Genomic DNA, 26,152 nt, shown 5'->3' with positions numbered 1-26,152 from the left:
AGGACGGAGCCCGGGTCCCCCATAGGAGCCTCATTGTTAACATGCACACAGAGGGAGCAGCGGGGGCCCCCACGGCAGCCTCATTCTCGGGGTGTGCTCCCAGCGGGCGTGGCTCTGCCTCGGGGAGCTCTGGGCGCGCACAGCGCAGGGAGGCTGCCCGCACGAGGACGCAGGGCTGAAGTCCGAGCCGCGTCCCAGCAGCAGTGCTGCTTCAGCGGTTTCACATCTCCCCGCGTGGCTTTGTGAGCTCAGCGCCTGCAGGACATGCAAGCAGGTTACTGGTGCGCCCGCGGCTGCGAGGGTCCAGAGTCAGCCGTGGGCTTTACGAGCGCTCTGTGCAGAGGCAGAGCTGGGCTCTGGGCTGATCCCACAGCTCCCTCGGGGGGTCCGGTGCGTGGCTGTGGTGGTCCCTGTGCCTGCCTTGGGCGGATCTACACTGGGGGATCTGCGCCGGTGGCTCTGAGTACAGCGTGTGAGACACCCGGCTTAACTGCCATCAGTCCCACAGTTAAGGCGGGGCTGAGGGCAGTGCCAACAACACTTCCTCACATCATACATAAAAATAAACTCAAAATGGCTTAAAAACTTAAATATAAGACATGACACCATAAAAGTCCCAGAAGAGAACATAGGCAAAACATTCTCTGACATAAATGATAGCAATGTTTTCTAAGGTCAGTCTCCCAAGGCAGTAGAAATAAAAGCAAAACTAAGCAAATGGGACCTCATCAGACTTATAAGCTTTTACAGAGCAAACAAGCCCCATCAACAAAACAGAAGGACAGCCTACGGTCTGGGAGAAAATATTTGCCAACCATACAATTGACAGGACTTAATTTCCAGAATATACAAGCATTTCCTACAACTGACTCAATAACAAAACAAACAAACAGATAAACAAAAAGCCCAATCAAAAAATGGGCAGAATACCTAAATAGACGTTTCTCCAAAGAAGACATACAGACGGCCAACAGGCACATGAAAAGATGCTGAACATTGCTTATTATTAGAGAAATGCAAATCAAAACTGCAATGAGGTATCACCTCACAACAGTCAGAATGGCCATCATTAAAAAGTACAAATAATAAATGCTAGAGAAGGTTTAGAGAAAAAGGAACCCTCCTACACTGTTGGTGGTAATGTAAATTGGTGCCAGCAATCCCACTCCTGGGCATATATCCAGAGAAAAATATAATTCAAAAAGATACATGCACCCCAATGTTCACAGCAGCACTATTTACAATAGCCAAGATATGGAAGTGACCTAAATGTCCATCAGCAGATGACTGGATAAAGAAGTTGTGGCATATTTATACAATGGAATACTACTCAACCATAAAAAAGAATAAAATAATGCCATTTGTAGCAACATGGATGGACCTAGAGATCATTATTCTAAGTGAAGTAATCCAGACAAAGATAAATATCATAAGATATGACTCATATGTGGAATCTAAAATATGATACAAGTGAACTTATTTATAAAACAAAAACAGACTTACAGACATAGAAAACAAGCTTATTTGGGGTGGTGGGTATAGTTCAGTGATAAGAGTATGTGCTTAGCATGCACAAAGCCCTGGGTTCAATACCCACTACCTCCATTAAAAATAAATTAATTAATAAACCAAATTACTCTCTTCCCCTCAAAATTTATTGTTCCTAGAGGGGAAAGGAGAGGGGATGGATAAATTGGGAGTTTGGAATTAGCAGATACAAACTACAAACTACTATATATAAAATAGATGAACAACAAGGTCCTACTGTACAGCACAGGGAACTAGATTCAATATCTTGTAATAAACATAGTGGAAAAGAATACATATGCATATGTATAACTGAATCACTTTGCTGCACACCAGAAATTAACACAACGTTGAAAATCAACTACACTTCAATAATAAATAAATAAATAAATGTTTATTGTTTTAAGACACTAGTGTTGGTGTGATTTTTTTTTTTAAGTTTTGTTGTAATTTGTCACAGAGAAAGACATGACAGATCCCTTTAACTTACTCCAACTCCATTCCTGAGCATCACTGCCTTTGGCTCATTTGACAACGCAGCTTCCACAATACCCTTCTTCATGATATTTCCACACATGGACCAAGGCAAACTGACTTCAGAACTGAGCTCCCAGCCTCTGTCCTGTATAACCTCCCTGCTTCCCTTACACAGTAATACAGCATTTGCGAGGCACTCTACTTACAGAACGCGTGATCACACTTCCTCCTCACAGGAACGTTGGCGTGAGGAACACTTATTTCGGCTTTTCTCTCTTTTTTTTTTTTTTTCACATTTTATTTATTTATTTATTTATTCTGTGGGGAGAGGTGATTAGGTTTACTAATTTATTTTTAAAGGAGATGCTGGGGATTGAATCCAGGACCTTGTGTATATGCTAAGCCTGCATTCTACCCTCCCCCGGCACTTCTCCATTTTGTAGTTTATAGAAATGAGGCTCAAAGAAAGTGAAGTGATTTGTCCAAGATCACACAGGGAGTGTAGCTGGAATTCAAAACAGGTCTTCTGGCTCCAAATCCCAGGCTCCTTCTGTATTAGTTTGCTGGGGCTGCCATAACAAAACAGCACAAACTGAATGACTTAAAACAGTAGGAACGCATTTGCTCACAGATCCAGAGGCTGAAAGTCCAAAATCAAGGCCTCAGCAAAGTCCTTCTGGAGGCTCTGGGGGAAGGTCTGGCCACACCCCTCTCCCAGCTTCTGGTGCTGGTGAGAGTCTTGAATGTCCCTTGGCTTGTGGCCACATCACTTAATCTCTGCCTCCGTCCTCACATCGCCTTCTCTCCTGGTGTGTCCCTCTCCTCTTCTTATAAGGACACTGGTCTTCCTGGATTAAGGGCTTGCCCTAAAAACCTGATCTTAACTTACTTCTTACACCTGCAAAGACGTTATTTTCAAATAAGGTCACATTCACAGGTACCAGGAGTTAGGCCTTCACCATATCTTTGGGGGGAACACAAATTCGCCCACAAAACTTTCATAAATTACATTCTTCCCTAGCAGATAATCCGGGGACAATCATCAAATTTACCCCTCCACTGGGAATTCTTGGGATTGTCCTTGCTGGCCTGGAGGAGTACACAAAGCATCCGCCAGGGGGCACCCCTCGACCAGAAGATCACTCACAAATAATTGGGTTTATTAAATTCCTTAGCTGAATTTGCTTCTTAATTTTATTTCTTAAATCAGGATCTTCAACTTTGATAGTCCAGAGAGATTCAAGAATTTCCTGGGTTTCCAATCACAGATTTCTGAGCAGCTTTAAAACTCACTGTTTCTGAGTTTGCAGACCTGGAGCTGGAGTCACCCTGTGCTGGTAGGTTATCCAAGGAGACGGATCCCCTCAGTGTCTTAAACAGGAGACGCCCTCGGGAAACCAGGAGAGCTAAACTAGAGGGGCCAGAAGCCCACTGGGTCCAAGATTCAAGTGAGATCAGGAATAGAAAAGCAAGTTGAACAGTAGGACAGCATTTGCTTTGGGCCTGGCTCAGGCTTCTGTCTCTCCAAGGTAATTTTCAACTCTCAGCAAACCTGCCCGGTAAGAGAAGTCTGCTTCGGCCACCACCTCCTCAGGGCTGTCACTGCACCCTCCATCCCACTCAGACACACGTCCCACAAACTTGCCCCCAAACCCCACTGAGTGCCAATTCCCAAGGAGCCCCCGAGTTCCAAAACCGCTTCTCCCACAAACAACATCTCCCCTTCCCTTGGGGTCAGGAGTGAAGAAAGGCCATGTGAGATTTGTAAGCTGAGCAAGAAGGGGCTGGAAGGGGCATGTACAGAGGCAGCCTCAGAGGAAGAGCCCTGACTCCAGGCCCTGGGTCGCTCTCCCGTCCTGGGGATTTGGGCGCTAAGCCCCAGCACAGACTCTGAGCGCATCTGAGATGTCTTAAAGGCTCACCGTAGTCTCCGTGGCCATCTTTCCTGTTTCCTTGCAGGTGGTCCCAGCATTCGCTCATCCATTCACTCATCCCACAGATATTTGGGGGGGGGCACCCAAAATGTGCCTGGTGCTGAGGCAGGTGCGAGAAGGGAAAAGAAAGAAGCAGAAAGGAGGTAAAGTCAGGCCTCAGACAGGTTACACTCCTGGCTCAGAGGCTCCAGACACCCTGCCCAGTGGACAGTGAGCCACTGCTAAATCATGGGGTCAGGAGAGTGAAAGAAACAAAGAAACGGAACAGACTGCACCTTAAGAAGGTAAGACTCGGTACATCAGACCCTCTGGAGATGAGATCCAGAACTCTGTTTCTGCGGGTCCCCCAGGTGTCAGTGTTTCAGAATCTGCAGACGTCTGCTCTTCTGAGAAGAGAAGGGGGCCTGTACCAATGCCTAGCACTGCTGTGCTGTGTTTATGGCTTTGGAGGTCACCTGGGTGACAAAAAGTGTTACGCACTGAGTTGTGTCCCTGCTTTCCAGACTCACATGTTGAAGACGTAACCCCCAGTACCTCAGACAGTGACCTGATTTAGAAACAGCATCTTACAGATGTAATTAGCTAAGATGAGGTCATTAGGGTGGGCTGAATCTGGTACGACTGGTATCCTTATAAAAAGGGGAAATTTGAACACACACACACACACACGCACACAGGAAGAAGAATGCCCTGTGAAGATGCAGGTATAGATCAGGGTGATGTTTGTAGGAAGGCCAAAGATGGCCAGCAGTTTCCCAGAAGTTAGGAGAGCGGCTTGGAGCAGACCCTCCCTCGCAGCCTCAAAAGGAGCCAACCTTGCCAACACCTTGATCTCGGACTTGTAGCCTCCAAGGCTGGGGGACAGTAAACGTCTCCCGTTTAAGCCCCTCAGTCTCTGGCCCCTTGTTACAGTAGCCCCGGAAGGCGGAATTGTGCAAACACTGCACGTCTGCCGGCTGGGTCTACACCATCTCAGGCAAAGGAAGGGAGATTCTAACGCCTCTGACCTAAATCTCTCCTGTGAAGTCGAGGGAGCATCACTAAACCCGGGAAGCTCCTTCTCTTTGGTCCCATTAGTCTTCCACTAAAAGGCACGCTCCACCGAGCTGATGGGTGGAAACAATATTGGCTACTGTTTGTGTCCAAGTAAAGATGGAGAGGCCAACACAAAGGCGGAGTTGGAAGGAGGGAGGAGGGCAGGCTGGAAACGGAGGACGTGGCAGGTGTTCACAGCAGTGAGAAAAAATCCCACCACAGTCTCATGGGACTTGCTATACGTTCCCATGGGAAAGCCAATCAACTCCTATCAGAACTTCTTCAAATCAGCCTAGAGAGGAGCCCAAAAGAGCATGAAAGGGCTTCGGGGGTGACATAAAAGCTCCACATCATGAAGACTGTGGTTGTCTGCCACACAACTGTGTAAGATTTGTCAAGATTCATTGACTCATACACAAAATCAGTGAATCCTGTTGCATGTAAATTATACCTCAGTAACGCTGATTGCAGTAAAAATCAGCCCATAAAGGAAAATTTGGTGCAATGTGTTTGGTGGTGACTGGGGAGAAAATCCAAAAAGCCAAGCAAAACAAAACAAAACTTGTTTTGCATCTTTCTAAGGAGCCAGACTAAAAATAAGCCATTTGATTTGAAACACAGCATGGAAAAGAAATGGAAAAATAGAAGAAAGATAATTCCACGGTACTTTTATCAGAAAATGGAAAGAAAACACACGTATTTCAGTATCCTCAGGAAGCGAGTTAATTTGATATATAAAATATAATAAAAAGAGGAAATGGAAAATCTTCTTCTTCTGAATACAGAACAAAAATTAAGAGAACTCACGAATAATCCCTGAATGCTGTTAATGCAGAAATAAGCACAGAACTGCTCTCATTAGAACGAATGGAAGATTTGCTGGTAAGTTTCAAATTAAAAGATGGTTGTGCGTAATTACCACGTCTCTGAACTGCACCCGCAGCTCTGCAGCCTCCACTTAACACGCTACTTTGTACATCTACATCGAGCACTTGCAGTATGGACCCGTCAGATAGAGGAGCGCCCCATGCTTTTAGAGGAGCCTTGAGTTGGGTGTTGGAGAACTGGATGTTAACTTCAGTGATGTTTTCTGCCTCACAACAGCCTGGGCTTATGCTTAAGTCCCAGAAGTGCTCTGGGAACTTGCTCCCATAAGCACTTCCCCACTCACATCTCTGGACACATCCAGCATCCTAGGGCGGAGAGAGCCCTGGTTTGGTGCCATTCTCATCTGTAAAGGAGGGTGAGGAGAGCTACCTGGGCAGGTGTTGTGGGGGTCAAGGGACGTTACAGAAAGCACCCAGACACAGCGTGGCTCAAACGGCGTTGTTTTGCTTAGGTTCCTTACATTAAACAAGTCGATGCCTTTTCAGGTCACACTTCTGTATTTTGGACGTATTATACTGCGTTTTTTTTTTTTCTTACATATTATCGATGAAAAGGAGAGGTGTCTCGTTTAGTGTGGCCTTAGAGAAAAACCCCACCATTGGTACATATTAGCAGTGAGAACTGGGGCAAAATATGTAATCCATCCGGACCTCCGTTTCCTGATCTACAAAATGAAATAATACCTACCTCATGAGTCTGTTGTAAGGATTGGGTTTTATAATACACATAAAGCATGAAGCACTACACCTAGTGTTTAATTAAGTACTCAGTAAATAATATTGCTTGATACTTTTTTTTTAATTGGAGTACTGTCAGTTACAATGTGTCAGTTTCTGGTGTACAGCACAGTGTCCCCGTCATGCATACACATACACATATTTGTTTTCATATTCTTTTTCATCAAAGGTTATTACAAGATATTGAACATAGTTCCCTGTGCTATACAGCAGAAACTTTTTTAAAATCTATTTTTATATATACTGGCTAACATTATTAGTTGATACTTTGAAATAATTTTATTCCAGGCTTTCCACAATTACACGGTGCCATACAAAAGATTGACTTTTAAATTTCCCATCAATCAGTAAGTTTAAAATTAAGTTTATGACATTAAATTAAATCCAAATTAATAAAGAGCTGCTGAGTTTTGTTTCATTCACTCACTCATCCAACAGCTATTTGACTGCTGAGGGTTTACTAGGTGCCACATGTTATTTTAGGCATGAGGACAGAGCAGGGAACATGATAGACACAAGCCCCTTCCTTACAGAGCCCACAGAGGGGAGCAGAAAATATACTAACAAATGATGTATGCGATAAATGCCGGGGCAGGAGGTACCCAAAGTAGGAGGTATGTGGAGGGCTGGGGAGGAGAGCGATTGCTATGTTATGTCTGAAATGGGGAGGCCTCACTGATGAGATGACATGTAAGAAGAAAACATGACATTTGGGACAAGAGCACTCCAGGCAGAGGAAGAGCATCTGCAAAGGCCCTGGGGCCAAAGCCTGCTTGGTGTGCTCAAGACCCAACAAGAAGCCAAGAGGATGGCGTGGAGGGTGGGAGGGGAGGGGTCAGAGCAGAGGCAGACCACGGAGGTCTCAGAGACCAAGGGTAATGAGATGAAGGCTTCCGTTTGAGCGGAGAGCAGCAGGGCAGCGTGAACTTACATCCACCCCTCCCGAGCCCCCCAACACTGGCCCCTGTGAATTGTTCTTTTTGGTTGTTTACCACATATTCCTAGGTCCGCTCCCGCGTCCCTGTTCAGGATAGACCGCAGGGAGGAGGAGAAGCCAGGTGGACGCGGGACACAGCACAGGTGGTGAAAGGGCGGAGATTCTGGTTGTTTTGAAGCTGGAGCCCTGGGGACTCGCTGAGGGTCAAAGGCAAGCCAAGCCTGAGTGACAGGTGGAGTCAAGAAGGGCTTCAGAGCTTCCACGGCTGCAGGGGGTGCAGGTTTGTGGGAGCTTCGGATGTTAGGTTTGTTAGTATTTTTTAATTGTTTAAAATTGACTAATTAATTTACACGTATTCTTTGAGGGGGAGGTATTGAGGTTTATTTACGTATTTGTGTTTAGAGGAGGCACGGGGGATTGAACCCGAGGCCTCGCGCATGCCGAGCACGCACCCTACCACTTGAGCTATGCCTCCCCGCTGTGCTGCGGGTATTACGGAGCGCAGTAGGCGTCCGAGTGGCGCTAGGCTATGAGCACCCGGAGACGGAAGCCCGGGCAAGAGGGAAATGGAGGAAGCAGCAGCTTTACAAGATATTTAAAGGCCTGTGACTGGATGAGGTCTACAACGGGGACGTGAATGAGGGGAAAGAGGTCCCCCGCCTGCCGAGGGAGCAGTGCTCCTGGCTCCCCCCGGGAGACAGCGGGGGGCGGGGCTGCTGCTCAGGGCCGGGCGGGGGAGGGGAAGCTACCCGGGGTCAGGTGACGGGTCGCCTGTGCAGACAGGAGGGAGGACCCCCCCAGCACTCCCTCAGGAGCGCTCCTAATCCCGAATCAGTGGCAACCCGGTAACACAAGGAAGCCAGGGTGAGTCATCGGAAGGGCCTGGCCTCAGTAACGGGATAAAACGCCGCTCTGGGCCCAGCAAATGAAGCTTCAGAACAAGACCTGAAAGCATCAAATTTCTTTCCAAGTGGCTTAACTGTATCCTAGAACAGAGCTTAAAAATCTTTTTATATAGAAATAAAGTAAACTTCTCCACGTCTGGCATCCAATCAGAAATTACCTGGCACGTAAGGGAGGAAAGTACTCCAGTGAATGAAGAATACGGCCAGCCCTACCAGTCAGCAAAGGACGCTGTGCCATCGAGTCATCAGCTGCTACTGCCACCCCCTCCACACACACACACACACACACACACACAGTGAGCAGAGGGAACTGGGGATGCAGACAAGCAGGCAGCCTGGCCTCTGCAGCCACCCCCAGCCAGGTACCCTGAGGGAACTCAGGATGTGAAAGAACACAATACTGGCCCTGGATAGCCAGGTGCGTATCAAAGGAATGATTTCAATGAGCCCAGATCTTTGCACCTTCCCAGAAATAGAAAGCACTAAATTCCTTAACTTGAGATGTCTGGTTTTCTTTGATTAACAGTCATCTTTTGATGTTCCGACTACCTGGTCTTTGCTCCAAAAACTCAGATATCCTGGCTTCTCCCTTGCCACTTCGGAGCAGTCTCTCAGAGTGACCTGAGAGGCTGTCACCCCGGGCTTAAGTCCTCAGAAATGTCCACCAAATAAAAGTCTCAAGTTTTAGGTGAATTTTATTTTAGTCAGCACTGCTCATAATGAGGACAAAAGCCAATCAACAGAAACTGTTTCAGAAATTACTCAGATGACACAGGTAGTAGAAAATGACATTAAAACCATTATTAGAACATTCTCCGTAGATTCAAGGTGCTAGAGCTGAGACTGAGTATGAACATGATCTCCATATCCCCAAGGTGAACCTGCAGAGATGAAACTACACTGTGTGACATGGAAAATACACTGGCTAGGACTGACAGCAGGTTAAACCCTGCAGAAAAGATGAGTGACTTTGAAGACATGGCACTAGAAGAATATCCAAAATGAAACACAGGCAGGCAAGAAACAAACAGAGCAGCAGTTAGCCATGGGGAAAATTCAAATGGCCCAAAATATGTGTGATGGAGTCACCGAAGCAGAAAAGAGGGAGGGGCAGAAAGGATATTTGAAGAAATAATGGCTAAAAAAATTCCTAGTCTGATGAAAACTCTAAACTCACCAGCCAAAGAAGTTTAATAAAACTCGAGGACAAAACCGTGAAGAAAACCCCACCAAGGCACGTCACAGCACATCACAATCAAACTTCTAAATCAGTGACAAAGATAAAACCTTAAGAGCAGGCAGAGATAAAAAGACACATTGCACACAAAGGGATACAGAGAAGAATGGCAGCAAATTTCTTATCAGAAACAATATAAACATCATAAACAATATAAACACTGTATTCAGAAAAAAACTGTCAACTGAGAAATCTAAACTTAGCAAAACTATCATTCAAGAGCGAAGGTGAAATAGACTTTTTATATGAAATAAACTTTTAATATGAAAGTTGAAAGAATTCGTCACCAGCAAACTACAAGATCTGCTAAGGGAAGTCCTTTAGGCAAAAGGGAAATGACAGCACACAGAAATCTGAATTTACACCAGGGGCTGAGTCCTAGATATGGTAACTATGGGCATCAATACCAAAAGCTTGATCTTATTGTTTAATCTATTTAAAAGGGAATCTGCTGGCAAATGTGGTTTTAAAAAAAACAACATAGCAGAATATACAGGAAAGAAATGCTGACCCGTGCCACAGCATGGCTGTACCTTGAGGACCTTATATTCAGTGAAATAATCAGTCACAGAGGGACAAATGTGAGATTCCATTCACATGAGGTGCCCAGAGGAGTCAGATTTGTAGAGACAGAAAGTAGAATGACGGTTGTCAGGGGCTGGGGGTGAGGCGGATGGAAGTTGGTGTTTCATGAGTGCAGGGTTATATTTTTTACAAGATGAGAAGAGTTCTGTGGATGGATGGTGGTGATGGTTACACAATGTGAACACAAGTGACCCTTGAACAATGTGGATTTGAACTGCATGGGTCCACTTAGACACAATTTTTAAAAATAAATATACAGTTAACCTCCGTATTCATGGATTTCACATCCACAGATTCAACCAACCGCAGATCGAAGTTTCTATCCGTGTTGTTTGAGTCCACAAATGTGGCATCTGTGGATGTGGAAACCACGGAAACAGAGGGCCGACTGCACTACACTATTCTATAAAAGGAACTTGAGCATCCATGGATTTTGGTAACCATAGGGGTTCCTGGGACCCATCCCCTATGGGTATTGAGGGACTTAATGCCTCTGAAGTGTACACTTCAAGAGGGTAAATTTTGTGTGTATTTTACCACAATTTTAAAAAGAGAGGAGATTGCCTGCTTAGAGCAAAATTAACAACAACGTCATGGGGCATATAAGACATGCGGGAGCAGAAGAGCCACTGGACAGTGCGGGGTGGGGGGAGCTGCTGCGAGGCGCACACTCTCCATGGGATGGCGTATCACCTGCAGGCGGGTTAGAGCAGGCAGGTAGCTAGATATGAGCGGAGAAAGGGGCACGCAGGGCAAACAGCAGGAAACCCTCCATCATGTAAACAACAGGGGCCCCTGGACAGAGAAAGAAAAGGCAGAAACCTCTGGGCTGATAAGCGGTCACACATTTTGGGGTGACGAGAGGCCTGGAGGCCGACAAAGAAAGGTGGGAAAAGGCAGGAATCTCCAGTATCCGAATGTAACCTTTTGCTCATGGTGCCCTCATTACAATAAAATTAGCCTTGCAGATTAGAAGTACCCACCAGTGCACTGACGACATGACACTTCCGATCCAGACTAAATAAGGACAAAACTCCCTCCTCCCTTTGGGAAGGTGGAGCTGGGATGAAAATCAGGGAATATGACCCCAAACCCTTCCCTCCCCAATGAATATTCTGCTGATTCATTTTTACACCCTATGTAACCAACTTGCCAAAGAAACTCAGGGCAGCCGCTCACCTGGGCCTGCCCGCGGTCCCCTTGAGTGTGCGCTGTCCATCCCTTAATATAATCCTCGCTTTACCGTCTTAATCTCCGTGTCCTGACTCTGAATTCTTCTGTGATGGGACAAGAACCTAGACACCCAGCAACAAGGTGGACTTTGATGAATTGAAAACCTTACTGTAAACCCCAAAACAACCACTAAAATAACCTTACAAGTGTTACTCCTAATAAGCAAAAAGGAGATAAAACAGAATCAGAAAAAAATGCCGCTGTCCACTGAAAAGGCTTAGAAGTCAGGGACATCCCAGTAGCAGAGACCACAGGTGTTCACAAACACCAAGAATGATCAAAGTGTGTACTTGAAACACACAGCAGCCATGTCAGTTATACTTCAATTAAGTTGTTTAAAATAAAAGCAGAATGAGCTGCCTGGACAGGCGAGAGCTCCTGTGGTCACTGTGTTGGTCACGGGCTTTTTTGTTACTACAGCTAACTTAGCCCGTCCTGACTAAACATTCCCTAACAACACACATGTCCAATGACAGAGGTAGTTCTGTTTGGTACTAGAAGGCAAACTGGTCCAGCGGCCGCTGAGGGCTTTTCTACCTTGAAGATGTGAGTTATACGTCACAGGTGTCACCAGGCTGGGTGTTTAACTAAGGTACCTCCTGTGCCTAGGAGTCTAGATGGATGGATGCCCAGTGCCCTTCAGCCACTGTCCTTCTGCCCCACTGGTCCCTCCAGAGACAGCACTGTCCCCACCCATGTGGTTCTCTGCCCTGTCCCAGTGTGCAGGAATCTCTGTGAGTCTCGCAGCTGCTGAGGCTCCTAATTGGTCGTTAAATGTGAGGCACTGCCAGGGAGCAGAAAGGAAAACACCAGGTGCTCCCAGGTCTCACTGACCTGAGGAGGAGTGGGCGGGATCTATTCTGGAAGAAATAGATCCTCATTCCCTTAGACAAATCTCCAACGTGCTTGGGCTTTTGGAAACCACCCTGAAGAGAAAGGAGGAAATAATTGGAGAACATACAAATTAATTTTGCAATAAATTTTCCTTCCATACAATCAATAGTACCTCAGAATCAAAGCAGGCTTCAAGAATATTTAGGAGAAATTTATTTTCCCCCAAAGATCCAAAGTTACTGAGATGCAAATAATCTTTCACATCATGATTCAAGGAAGTTTGGCTCCTCAAACCTCAGTTCTTGAGTATTTCCTTTTCCAGTTGTGATATGTGGCTTTATATTTACAAACTTAATGGGTTCTTTGGGTGGTTTTTCCAAAGCAAATTGTCTTTCCCAAAGGCCTATCTAAGCATTCGTTTTCCGCAGAAAAGAAAACTGTTCTCAGCTTTGAAATAGTTGCTTAATTTTTATTTCTATCACCCTATCCATGTTTCACAAATTATGAGGTCCAGTATCCATCAAGAACCCACTTATTCTTTTCTTATCCACAGTAGTTTCTGACAGGAAGAAAACAAGACGTACAGAAGAGGATCTTTATTCTGAAATAGTTCTAACCAGAGTCAGTCTGCTACACTCAGGAGTGTAAATCAAATCTGACTTGCAGAAAGCCAGACAAGAAAGCAACAACGTATCCGAGCCATTGAACAAGGGATATGCACAAAATAATCCTAGGAAATTACAGGTCTCATCGTGTTTCAGCATGGGGCCTTCTCTGTGATTTAGAAGCAAGGTTATCTATTTTCTATTAGAATCAGAGAGGAGAGTGAAATGTAGAGCCAAATAGCCATAGGGGAGGAGTGGGAAAGGCCTCAGAAAAGGTCAGATGCCAATTTGGAGGACAGAGCCAAATTGACTTGGAAAAAAATGTATTTACTGGCATTTACCCCACAGTCCAAGTCACCTGGGAGCTTAGCCAAGGCATATTTTTAGTATTCCACTATGTCTTTTGAACAAGGTTGGGTCTTTTAAGATACCACAGTTGCCCTGATCATGTTCCAATGGAGCAAAATCCCTACCAAAATTCTCTTCCCAGTAAACGTTTATCTTCACAAGTGCAACAGGAAATTCTGAATTCAGCTGCGCTCTTTAAGTCAAAATATTCAACCAATGACTCCTACCCTTAGAAATGCATCCGCAGCCGAACGCCAAGAGATGCTTCCTGCCCACTGGCCACATTTCCCCAAGGTGGGGTGCAGAGGGGCCGATGTCTACAGGCTTCTGTCAGGTTTCCCCAGGCACCAGCTCCGCGCCACCGGAGGGCCTGGCAGGTTCAGGGTGGAAGCTCAGTCTCCCGGCAGGTAAGCCTGCCTCCCCGCCCGCAGGGCTGGCCTCTGCCTGCACACCTGGGGCCACTGCCTTCTGGTTACACATTCACCGCGTTCCTGGGTTGGTCATTACAGCTTAAAGGAGTCCTTTCCTGGCTGAGAGCCCCAAACAATGACGACCAAGTCTTTACTGAGTCGGACCAACTTGGCAAAGGACTGTCTTCCTCCCCAGTGCAGGCACTTTGCCTCCTCTGCCCGAGAGCTGGACCCCGCTGCCCCAGCCCTCCGTCACCCGCCAGCCTTTGGACCGCCCGCCCCTCCCCGGCCCTGCAACCCGGGCTGGGCCAGCCGCACCCCTCCGCCCGCCCGGGTCTCCGCACCCGCCCGCACCCCGCCCGCCCCGCCCTCCTCGCGCGCCCGCTCGGGCGTCCCTGCGCCCCCTGGTCCGACCCGCCCGGCCCCAGAGCGCAAGCGCGACCACCGGCGGGGGCCGGGCCTCGGGCCCCCTCCTCTCCTCCTCCCCTCCTCTCCTCCTCCCCTCCCCTCCCCCGCGTCCTGACCGGCGGGGGGGGGGGGCGCGGCGGCCGTGCGCCTGCGCGGAGCCGGCAGTCCGGCAGGGCCGCAGCCGCGGGGTGGCCGGACAGTTGCCGTGGGGACCGCGGGCCCCTCCCTCCTCGGGTCCCCTGCCCCTCGCCGTTCCGCACCGAGGCGCGGCGGACGACCCTGGCCTCCCCTGCCGCCAGCCCGGCCACAGCTGCAGCCGGTGCGCCGGCGAGAGGCGGTGCCGCTCCCAAGATGTCGCAGACGGCCATGTCCGAGACCTACGGTACGAGGGCGGGCGGGCGGGCGGGCGGGGGCCGGGGCCGGGGGATCGGGGCTCGGGGCGCGGGCGGGGCGGGGGGCTCGGGGCTGCGGGGGGCGCGGGCCGCGCTCTGTGTAGCCCGCGTACGTGATCTGCTGCTCCAAGTTTCCTCTTGATTTTTCTTTACGCCCGTACGGTTTTCCTTTCTTAGTCTGATTTCAGTAGCTCAGGGCTTGGGAAGCCAATTCGACTTTCATCTGCGATATTGTCCCCAGCGAGGGATGTGAAGGACTTAGGGCGACGCCTGCATTTCAGTGTGCTCCTCGACTGTTGCAGTTTGGAATTCTGTTCTTTGCACTGGGATTACAGACGAGCAGTTATCGATAGGCGGTTTAACCCATTTTTTCCTCCGGAGACCTTTCCAGGTTGCATTATGGCTGTTTTCAAACATGGCTTTTTAAGATCATAAACACCTGGGAAGCAAAGCCCGGGCTGCTTAACCTTTGCTTCCTCTGTAGCACCCACACCGGGAGGTGCTCCACAGAGATTTTTTTTTTTTTTGAATAAACGAAAAAGCCTCCCCAATTCATAAACTGTGTGTTTTGTTTTTGCTTTAGTCCTACATGGTAAAAAAAAAAAAATAAACAATACAGTACACCTCTGCTCTGTCTCAGGGTGGAGGAGGTGTTTGCCAGTCTGGAATCACCCTTTCAGATGTGTGCAGTCTCTGATTAGGTCTGATTTGGATTTTTCCAGTCCCAAGGGGAGGCTCAAGTTCAAAACTGTGTACTTCTTGTCAGATCAGTCATGTCTCCTCCGTTTGTCCTGGCGTGCTGCTCCTTGCCGGTCAACAGAGAGGTGTGAATGGCTTTCTGGGCCGGCATGGTGCTCTGACAAGTCGGGGTATACGACAGGCACTGCTCTGGATGGACTCAGGGAGCTTACAGTCCGGTGGGGGATACAGTGTTAATCCAGTTACGACAGTAATGACTGATTAAAAACCCAGGCAGAGTTCTGAAGGAATGTGGTCTCTGAAGGTATGTTGGAAAGAAACCTGACCCAGACCTGGCCTGGGGAGGCATTAACCAGTCAGCACCTGCCCAGGCCCTGAGGAGTTCAGAGTTCCTTTCTTGGAAGGGGAGTGTGGTTTAGACCCACAGCCCCTGGGAGAGGGTCCTTCTCCTTAGAGGGGCGCATTTGCTCCACCTTCAGCCATTCCTGGGTCTGGTACCTGCCTCTTGGTGACACTCGGGAGCAGGACACCTGTTCCTGGAACACTTAGGAAACCCTACAAAAAGTCCCTGGCCTGTAAGGGTCAGCGCTGTCAGAGCTAACGCTATAGCGGGTCGCATCCACGTGCTCTCTCTCTGTAGAGACCACAGTCAGATTTTGTAAAGAAAACCCATTTCTCCAGCAGCTTTTCACTCTGCTTTTGCTTTTTCTTTATTTTCAATAGCTCCTTACCCCATGCTTTTTTTTTTTTTTTTTTTTTTCTCTGACCCGGATCAGGAGCACAAGGAGAGGTGGAAAGTTCAAGTAAGAAACCAAGCCTTGGGGCTGGGGAGGTAGAGCTCAGTGGTAGGGCACATACTTAGCATGCACGAGGTTCCTGGGTTCAATCCCCAGTCCCTCCAGCAAAAATAATGATAAATAAACAGATAAACCTACTTACCTCCTCCTCCCCCACCATTTTTTGAAAGAAACCAAGTAGGGTTTCTAAATTAGTGAGAAGGACTGGAAAACAGAGCTTTTATGTTTCTTTTGTCTTATATGAAACGATAGCCTTGATGCAATATGGCATCTCCACTTCAGATGGAGTTCACGGAGCATCATGGATTGACTGATTCAATTCTGTTCCTCAGACTTTGGCCTTTAGTATGCTTATTTCATGATACCTTCCAAATATATTTTTACCTTTTACTAACTGAATTTAATCCTTTCCTCTAATAGAGGAAATTAAACAGAATTAGTAAAAAAAATTAGTTTTAGAAAGAGCAAGTGTGGTACTTTGAAAGTGCCAACCCAAAATAAGTCACCCCAAACCAAGTCCTAAGCTGTCACCTTCACTTACCATTGACATATTTGCACAATATTGTTTCCACAAAGTAAAACAGTCCAGTTCCCTCCTCCTGGGCGTTTGCCTGTTAGTAGCTGGTGAAGGAATGTTTGCCTAATCTTTAAACTCCTTTGTGCCCTGTGCTTATGTTCTCTCTTCCGGAAAAGGAGTCTCTGTAGCTTGACAGGGATATGATGAAAAATAAAGAACCAATGTTGACAGTGTACTGTAACGTGCTGGATCAACACTGCTTTTCAGCATATTAAAGCAGTATTTCACCTTCCATTGACTGATTAGTGTTCCACATTTTGCTTCTCTGAAACCTGTGAGCCACGTGAATACTGTATGTTATGTAATACTTTATATAATATTGTAATACAAAAAGTGAAATCTTGAACATATAGGTTCCTGATTGAAAATCGTCAGTCCGAATATCCCTAAACTGAAACAGTGTTTCCCAAATCTTGTTTGATTCAGAACTTTCTCAAAGCCCCGGCCAGTTAGAATGGCTTGGGGCTTCCCGAGGGGCTCCAGCCATCTGAGACTTGGGAGATCACAGATTGGCCCTAAAGAATTTGTGATTCCAAGATGTGAGAGAGAAAACTAACAAATCAAGTAGGTGATAGCAAGCAGGGACGTTCAGAAAAGAGCTAAAAAGTAAAGTGATGTAGAAGATGCTGGCAGTTGAAGAGTGAGGAAAAATCTCAGACAAATCTCTGTGCCCATTGGAATCGATGCCTTCTACAGTGACAGCAGTTTATGAAGTAAGAACACAAATTGTAGCTTTGATTACAATATACTCTTAATATTTTTATTTTGTGCTTTATTTTGAAAGTATCATAGCGCTTACCACATCATTTTGAGAACTATCAGGATATTTTCTTTTAAAAATGTATCACTGTAGGCTGCTGTGGGTTGAGTTGTGTCCTCCGAAAGGTACATTCAGGTCTAACCCCACGTAACCTGTGGATGTGACCTTATTTGGAAATAGGGTCTTTACAGATGTAATCACATTAAGATGAAGTCATATTGGATTAGGGTGAGCTCTCATTCAGTGGGGTCCTTATAAGATGAGAGATATTTGGACTTAGACACACTGCAGGGAAGTGAAATGTGAAGACAGGCTGAGGTTGAAGTAATGTAGCTGCAAGCCAGGGGTCACCAAGGATGACTGACAGCCGCCAGAAGCTAGGAAGAGGCAAGGAGGGGTCCTTCCCTGGAGTCTTCAGAGAACATGGCCCTGCTGACACCTTGACTTTGGACTTCTAGCCTAGATCCGTTGAGACAATAAATTTCTTTTTTAAGCCACCCGGTTTGTGGTATTTCGTTACAGCAGTCATAGGAAACTAATGTGTAAGCTTCTGTAGTCAAAATATGATTCAGGGAGAAATGGAGGCTTGGTAAGGCAAGGTGGAGTGAGGAGGGTATTCCAGGCAAAGGAGATGACATCTTCAGAGTCACCTGGTTCCAGTAAAGTGTAAAAACCTTGCTGTTAGGGAGTCACCTAAAGTGCCATTACTTAATTTCTTTGGACAGGGCATGTAAAAAACATCAGCAAAGGAAGCATACCGTATCAGAATAAAGGACATTTCTCTGGGTTAAATGAATGTGTCGTTTTAAATGATTGTACTCGTTTTTTTCCCATTCATTGAAAATTGGTGAAACAAGGACCAAAGTTTGGGGAACACTACAACTGTGCTTCTCCAGTGACTGTGCCCCGAGCCCCCTGGCGTGCAGATTCCAGGTTCAGCACGGTCGGCTCCGCACCCGACCAGCTCCCAGGCCATGTGGGTGCTATTGTTCCAGGGACCACGATTGCATTCAAGACACTATACGTGGGGGGAGGATACAGCTCAGTGGTAGAGCACATGCTCAGCACACACAAGGTCCTGGGTTCAATCCCTAGTCCCTCCTCTAAATAAATAAGCAAAACCCAGTTACCTCCGCCTCCAAAAACAAATAAACAACAACAAAACAACAGCAACAACAAGAAAGACACTATACTATATTAATGCCTCCATGCCATAGAACTAGGAAAACGTTGTTCTTTGGAAAATCAAAAGTTTATGATCATTTCTCTTGAGCATTTGAACTACAAAGCCTTCCAGTCCTTGCCTGTCACTTGCCTTTCTCTGAAGTCTCCTAAATATGTTAGTCATGTCAGTTCCTCAAGATAAATATCTTGTCTTCAGCTTCCTCACTATTCGTTTTGGATGGCCTAGGGGTATCCTAATATATGTCCCAAACCTAGCTGATTACCCACTGCTGCTTTCTGATCTCCTGTTGTTCTCATGTGCCCATTGCCTGAGAGAGGATCTCTTTTCTAGTGAAGTATAGTTGATTTACAATGTTGCGTTAGTTTCAAATGTACAACAAAGTGATTCAATTATACACATATATATACTCCCTCAGATTCTTTTCCATGATAGGTTATTACAAGATATTGACTACAGTTCCCTGTGCTATATGGTAGGGCCTTGTTTGTCTATTTTACATATAGTAGTATGTGTATGTTAATCCCAAACTCCCAATTTATGCCTTCTCCCCTCCCTTTTCCCCTTTGGTAACCGTAGTCTGTTTTCTACGTCTGTGAGTCTGTTTCTGGTTTGTAAATAGGTTCATTTGTGTCATTTTTTTTTTTTAAAGATTCCACATATAAGAGATATCGTATCTTTACTCTGAATATTTCTTTGGAGTGAGAAGGGAGCTGCTGCTGTTTCTCTCATTTCTTCTCTTAAACCATCCTTTAGAGATTAGTCAGACTGATGTAATTAGGGTTTATTTCCCATTCTAATAACTCCATTAGAATATTTGCCAGTAAAAATAATTTGAGGGAAAACCTTTGGCTCTTCTGCATCCTGTAACTTGTCTTTGGACGTCACTGCTTTCTCTGCCGGCCTAATCTTGGGAACAGACTGAATTCCGTTTGTCTGAAGAACACTTGACTTCTGCTTCTCTGCAGCTGTGAATATGGATCAAAAGCTAGAATGACGTGCAGGGTATTATCATTTAAAGGCTGGGTAAAGTAAGGCAGATGTAAAGGGTAGCTCACTGCAACGCAACACGTCAGTCAAATTAACGCTGTCTGCAAATCACCTTCCCTTGTAATCCCTGCTAAGCTTTCTAAGCAAACGTAAGTTCATGTTGAGAGAGATTTGGCCAATATAAATAAATCCCTGATAGTGCCGATATGATACGTGGAGGACTCATCCTTTGTTATTCTGCCACAGCCAAATGCAACCCTCCTCGACTCAGATTGGTGAATGCTTGTATGACAACACTTAGTAATCTTTGTCTTTTAATACTTTCTTTCTCATGGGCTGTGTTTCTGGCATTTAAGAATTCTTAAAAAGCAGCTGATGATAGTTAGATATGGGGGAGGATACTATTCATAAAGTGCTAGTAAATTATGAATAAGAGGATGAGGTGGGGGAGGATATAGCTCAAATGGTAGGACGTCTGCTTTAGCATGCACAAGGTCCTGGGTTCAATCTCCAGTCACTCCTCCAAAAAAGTAAATAAATAAATAAACCTAATTACCACTCCCTAACAAAAAAAAAAAAATATGAAAACGAATATATGTATGTGTATGCAAGACTGGGACATAGTGCTGCACACCAGAAACTGACACACAGTAAGTGACTGTACTTCAATAAAAAATGAAGATAAAAAAAGAGGGTATATTTTAGAGGGAGGTTTATCATTTTTCAAATATGAATGTTTAATCTTCCAGAAAAGAAACTGGGAACTTAAAAACACAGCCTCTCTCCCTCTTTTGTTGTAATTAAAAATATTATGTAATTAAGACTATTACTAAGGTGTGCTCACTCAGTTACAGTACTGTGGCTTTAGTTCACTTGCTTACGCTGGTTATTACAGGAGTCCTCATAAAATAAACACCCCATCTTTGCTGCAGGGACTTGGCAGATCTGTTTTGCACTTCAGTCAACTCCCGATTGTGACAAAGCACATCTCTTTCAAGCCTAGACCGCAAGCTCTTTGAAAGCAGGGGACCGCTCACGTGGCTTCCCGACCCGTTCCTGACTACAGCCATCAGGGAGTGCTGGGCAAGCCTTTGGTCTGATTCTGCTTGGGAGGGGGTGTATTATCCTCTCAGTTACAGAATATGAAGCAAAAAGCCAGGATGAAAAGGACACCCAACTTGAGGATGTACTTTAATTCTTGTCTTTATGGTAGAAGTCGAACAGTTTTTTATATTGTGTGTTATGTAAATGCAAATCTAATGAACACCTCTCCACAGACTGTGTTGTCTGAACTAAAGCGGTCACATGAGCGTCCTTTATGAAAATGGACAGCCCTCTGAGAAGTCACATCTGAGACCAGCCCCCAGCGCAGGGCAGAGGTGCCTTTGCTCCGCTCCGGGGGCTGCAGCCCTTGACCGCTGCCTGGTTGAATGTAGTTCTGTACCTACCGAGAGAACTGGTTGATGGAAGCTGGTCAGTCTGGGGGTACAAGAGCCCAGAGGCGAGTGTGCCCGTCAGGCACTTTGGGGAGCTGAGCGCCCTGCCCTGGGGGCAGACATCAGGCAACCTGAATCTGCTTACCAAACATTCAGATGCCCAGTAGTTATTGGTAGTTATTAAGTAAATATTTGTTGAATGAGCTCTTCTAGTTCTAAATCCATGTTTACTAAACCACCTTCTGACTATAAACTGACTCTACGTGACCAAAAATAAAATATTTTTAAAATTATGCTTCAAGGAGATTTCTGTTTGATAGATACTACATGGTTAGTTCTTGCGGTCATTTTATCAGGTGGAGGGTTTCCAGCTGCAGGTGACAGGAAACCCAACTCAAATGCTGTGGGGGAGGGCAGAGCTCAGTGGTGAGCGTGTGCTAGGTGTGCACAAGGTCCTGGCTTCAATCCCCAGTACCCTCTCCAAAAATGAATGAGTAAGTAAACCTAATTACCTCCGACCCCCACAGTTTTTTTTTAATTCCGCCCACCGTAGGGGATAGCTGTAGACGAGGTTCCAGGGCTCGTTGGTGCAGAAGCTCAGCTGTGCCAGCAGGGACCTGAGGTCTTCCCGCCTCTCTCCTCTGGCAGCATTAGCCTCATCCCTCACCCTCTCCGAGTCATAAAACAGCTACTGTTTGTCAGCTGGGTGCCCTTCCTTGTTTATGAAATAAAGTCCTCCCTCCCAGTCTGTTCGGGCCGTGTTAGGTCAGATGCCCGCCCCGGAGCAGTTACGGGGCCGGAGGAATGCCTCGCACTGATTAGGCCGATCCTGTGTTTCTTTCTGATCCAGGGAGGAGGGGGCTGGGAATGACCATAATTGGTTTACAGTAACCAGCACCTGTCCCGGAGCGCTGGGGGTCATGTCCCCCTAGATACTTAGGCCTCTTGGGAGAATGGCTGTTGGGCAGACAACTTCTGCAATAACATCTCCTCTAGTCTCCAAAAATGTCGGCCGCACTGCGGTTTGAACGTGTCAGGCACCAGCTGGTGGTCTTCCTGGAGTAGGTGACGGACTTCGGGGGTCCTCCTCACCCCCTCCTGCAGCGAGGACGCGGTCAGCGCGGCACAGCTGCGGGCTCTCCGCCTCGGGCACGTACCGGTTAGAGTCCCTCGTCTTCTCGGAAAGATCAAAATCTCTCTTGCTATCTTGCAGACACAGTATACTTGCATTTGATCTTAGCTCTTACTGTCTTGTGAATCTGATAAAAAATATTGGGTGCTTTGAAGACTGCCATTCACAGAACCGCTTTGACCGCGATGCTGCTTTGGAGGGAAAGTGGAAGCTGGTTATTTGGTGACCATTGCTCTTTCCCCACTTTTCATAAGTTAGCACCTTGAGTAGTTTTGTCATGAGTATGTACGTAAACTAGGATGCTCTACCTGTATGAGAACGAAGCCCTTATTTTGGATTCCCTTTTAATATTAAAATGCAGAGACCTTAGTCTAGATGTTGACTGATCAAACGTTATTGGTAAAATTGATATTAAAACCAGTTCCTTTAATTGTTCACAACTGGGAAAGCATGAGCTAAAAGTGACCCATCTCTGTATTTCTTCCGGTATGCATTATTGAGTAATAAAGTTAATTTTCCCTCGTTGAGCAGGGTTATTTCATGTGACTAAAGGAGCTTTCAGATCAGTATCTCTGAGTAAGAGTCTTCTGATATTTACCTATTATTCTGTTTCCGTTGTACCTGGAAATCTTCCCTTATTGAGAAACCATTGGTGTGTTGGCCTGAATTACAATGCTAATCTCTCGGTAGAGGGGGAAGTTAGAATAATCCACACTAAGTACTTGGCACCATGTCGTCCCCACAAGAGCCCCCCACTCCCCTTTTCAGGCCATGAGCTGCTCCCTCTCCGGGTGTGACACCCGCCGCCTCTCCGTCCACCTCTTCCTCCTCCTTCAGCTGCACACGCTCTGCAGATCCTGACCCCGGCCTCCCAGCCGCCCGCCTTGCCTGCCGCTGTGCAGACAAAGCTCCCTTTAGATGGAGGTCGCTGTGGATTCCTGGTCTCTGCGGCACACAGTAATACTTAGCAGTCCTTTTTCCTATCCTGGCCATCTCACTTTTTCTCCATGTCTGCTGTTTTATACTTTCACTAATCTCTTCAAGCCTTTTGTCTCACCTCCAGGACATGCCCCTTCCTCCCCTCCCCTTCTCCAACCTGTATTTACCTCCAGGCTTAACCTTAACCCTTTTCCTGTTGTCTCAGAAGAAATGATAGCGGATACAAGGACCCTGAAATTAGGAAGAGGCCCACCAAAGTGTGGGTCCTTGCCGCCAGATGTGAAAGGGCTCACAGCAGAGGCAGAGGGACAAAGTGAATGACTGCTTTATTGCTTCAGAAGAGGAAAAGGAAAGAAAACGTTGGAGCAGGGAAGAGGAAAGCGCGGCAGCCGAGATGGCCCGTCGAGACAGCTCCAGGCTGGGCCATGTGGACTTTCATGGGAGGCTTCTGTCCTCATGTCTTCCTTCTGGGTGTGATGGAGCCAATTGCCCTGTCTTCCATGCTTGTATGGGCTTTTCCTGTTGCTGTCATGGCGCTGGTGGGTGTGTCGTTTAGCAGCTCATACACTGCAGTGTGCTTGAGGCTCCACTGGAAGTCAGATCCTCTGCCATCTTGGGCTCAGTTGGTTCTAACCAGTTCTTGTTTCTTCTCTTTGCAGCAGCTTCCTGAGACTTAGATAAGAGTAATTGGTTTCTATTCAAAGGAGGGGTAGGGGTATAATCCTGGGGACAGCAGCCTTGGTAACAAAAAAGAAAGTTACTTTGCATCAGCATGCTGGCAATCTGGTGGACCCAGTGTCTCCCCTGCCCTCTCCAAAAAACCATCTCCAAAGATTCTGCCCAGCCAGAAACAAGAAGCAGGGGTTGGGGGCCAGAGAGGGGTGGGGCCTTAAGGAGGACCTGGGACCTTGCCCCAAGGCTGCACTGCTCCTCCCCTGTCTCTGCACTCCCTCCCTTCCCAGATTAGCTCCTGTTTGAGTCTGCCCTTCGGAACTCAGGGAAGATGAAGGAGGCGGAATTGAAGCCTATTTCCTACAAACAGGAAACAGGGAACACAGAACGATCTGTACCAGGGAGGACCCCTCGGGGTCCCGCTCAGTATGAGAAAGGAGGTCTCTCTTCGTTTCTGAGACTAAGGTCTACCTTCCGCCTCAGACCTCATCTCTCAAGTCTCAGAAACTCCTGTCCCCAAGCATCCCTTTCTTTTTCTGCTGGTACCTTCCTGTCTGCTGGCCGTCCGCACCACACCCTCCGTTCTGGCCCCATCTCCTTCCATCACAGCCAGGGTCCTGCTGAGAGTCGGCAGTGCTTTTTACCTGCGGCGTGTCACTTCCTCAGCTCTTGGGCTGACCGCTCTCGGCCCCCCTCGCGTGGACCTGGTTGTACTCGGGGCGCCAATGGGTGCAGCCAAGGCCTTTGCAGCCTCTGTAACTTAACCGCTCTTCACAGCCAGCCCTTATAGGAACTGCTTCCCGATCTCCCCCGTGGGTCACAGGTGTTTGATCTTTCATCTCTCTGGATCTGCGCTCAGTATCTTGTCACAAAATGGACACGTCCTCAGAACCCTCAGTATTTCTTATCTCAGTTAGCAGTGTCACGAAGGAGCTGCTTCCCTAAGCCAGAAACCAAGGAACCTTCTCAGATGGCTCCACTGTCCCTGCACCGTTTCTGCCAGGAAGTGAACTGCGTGGAATGAATCCTGCAGTCAAGGCCATCTGCCTTTGCTCCTTCTCTGACCTTTGGGAATCTTGTGGGAGAAGCTACAAAGGCAAAGGTCATCTGGTGTACTCCCTCGGACTGAGCTTCCCTCAAGGCTGAAGGTCATCGCTGACTGTCAGTTGTTGAGCAAACATACTGTGCTCTTCAACGCACTTTCTGGCCGGGTTCCCACTGTCGGCGGTTGTCGTTGTGGCTGGAGCTCAGTCTGACTTTAGCACATGCCACCACTCAGCTGGGGTCTGGGAAACTCAGCGTGGCTTGAAATGAGTGTGAAAACAAGTCAGTAAGTTTCAAATGAGGTTTCTCCCCTGGAGTTAATGCTTCGGCTTTGTGTTACCTATTTCAATGGAAGCCATTTTTTCCAGACCTATATTTTTTGTCTGTATTCCTGAATGGCTGACTTTTGCCCAAGACTGATTTCTAATTATTTGATACCATTTCTTTTGTCTCATTTAACATTTCTCATGCAGAATGAAAAATAGCGTAGTAGCATGTAGCTGGTTTAGATTTTCTATTTGGGGATATGCTCTTTCCCCCGCCCTGAAGCTGCATTCCTTCCGAGGACACCCTCGTCAGGTGAATGTAATTATCATAATTTGGTTGGAAAAAATTTCTTGGTGATTTTGAGCAAATTAACATCCGCTATAATGAAACAACATCAAAACCAATTAAAGTAGACACAATTGTTTAAGTAGTTCATACTTAAACTATCTTATACAACCTAGCAATGTATCTTGCACAGCACTCCATTCATTGCTCTGTCGTATGACTGTGTACCTGCTCCTCTGAAGACTTTTTGTAGCTGTTAAGCACTGTACACGTGACATATATACATGATGTGCAATGTGTATGTCATTTCAACTTCAAGAAAGGAAAGAGAAAAAGAAAGAAAAAATCCCACAGATTTTAAAAACAAAATAAGTCAGTATAACTGGTGCATTTTGTACCGGAATCACAGATGTGGGCGTGGTGTGTGATAGCCTCACTGCTGTAAAAAACCAGCGAGCCTCACACCCCAAGGAGAGAACGTCAGGTTTTGTAGATCCGTCTCCTGGCTCTCGGTTCCAAGGAGGGCTGTGAAATCCAAATTCCCTCATCAGCAGGAGGAGTTTAACTGAACCTCTTCATAAAGTTGGATCCTTGTCACCTACGGGGAATGTGATTGCCCACTGGGGTGCTTGGTTTTATTTGTGTCAACCAAGCTCAGATATTTCCAGACAGAAAAATACCAGGATGCACAGCCTGGTGCCTCACCTGCTGCTCCTTCCTTCTGGGTACCGTTTCCCCCTTGAAGCACATCCTTTGGTAATCCTTTCTGTTTGAATGTGTGTAGTAAACTTACAGTCATTGTCTGATAACATCACCTATTCTTCTAATTTTTATAAAACTTTCTGAGATCATCATGGATTCACAGGCAGTTTTAAGAAC

General features: G+C 46.6%; 1 protein-coding gene and 1 long non-coding RNA gene across 3 annotated transcripts in view; one reads left to right on the top strand and one right to left on the bottom strand.

Moving 5' to 3' along the window:
• Positions 1 to 4,310: 4,310 nt before the first annotated feature.
• LOC116667274 lies at positions 4,311 to 25,010 on the bottom strand. The gene is made up of 3 exons (XR_004324108.1): positions 24,186 to 25,010; positions 20,549 to 20,554; positions 4,311 to 4,324 (listed from the first exon to the last, which is right to left on the bottom strand). It is a non-coding gene; the product is annotated as an uncharacterized LOC116667274 (long non-coding RNA).
• The window catches only part of RAB4A (RAB4A, member RAS oncogene family), a 45,548-nt gene continuing 32,976 nt past the window's right edge, over positions 13,581 to 26,152 (top strand). For both annotated transcript variants that reach the window (XM_032491863.1, XM_032491864.1), the window contains exons 1-2: positions 13,581 to 13,689; positions 13,889 to 14,482. In XM_032491863.1, coding sequence (XP_032347754.1) covers positions 13,596 to 13,689; positions 13,889 to 14,482 — 688 coding nt within the window. In that variant the 5' untranslated portion in view covers positions 13,581 to 13,595. The remainder of the gene's footprint in view (positions 13,690 to 13,888; positions 14,483 to 26,152) is intronic.

The sequence above is a fragment of the Camelus ferus genome, chromosome 11 (genome assembly GCF_009834535.1).
Source record: "Camelus ferus isolate YT-003-E chromosome 11, BCGSAC_Cfer_1.0, whole genome shotgun sequence".
In the NCBI taxonomy this organism is placed as follows: Eukaryota; Metazoa; Chordata; class Mammalia; order Artiodactyla; family Camelidae; genus Camelus; species Camelus ferus.
The sequence above is the reverse complement of the archived record's forward strand: the minus strand, read 5'-3'. Positions and strand labels throughout refer to the sequence as shown.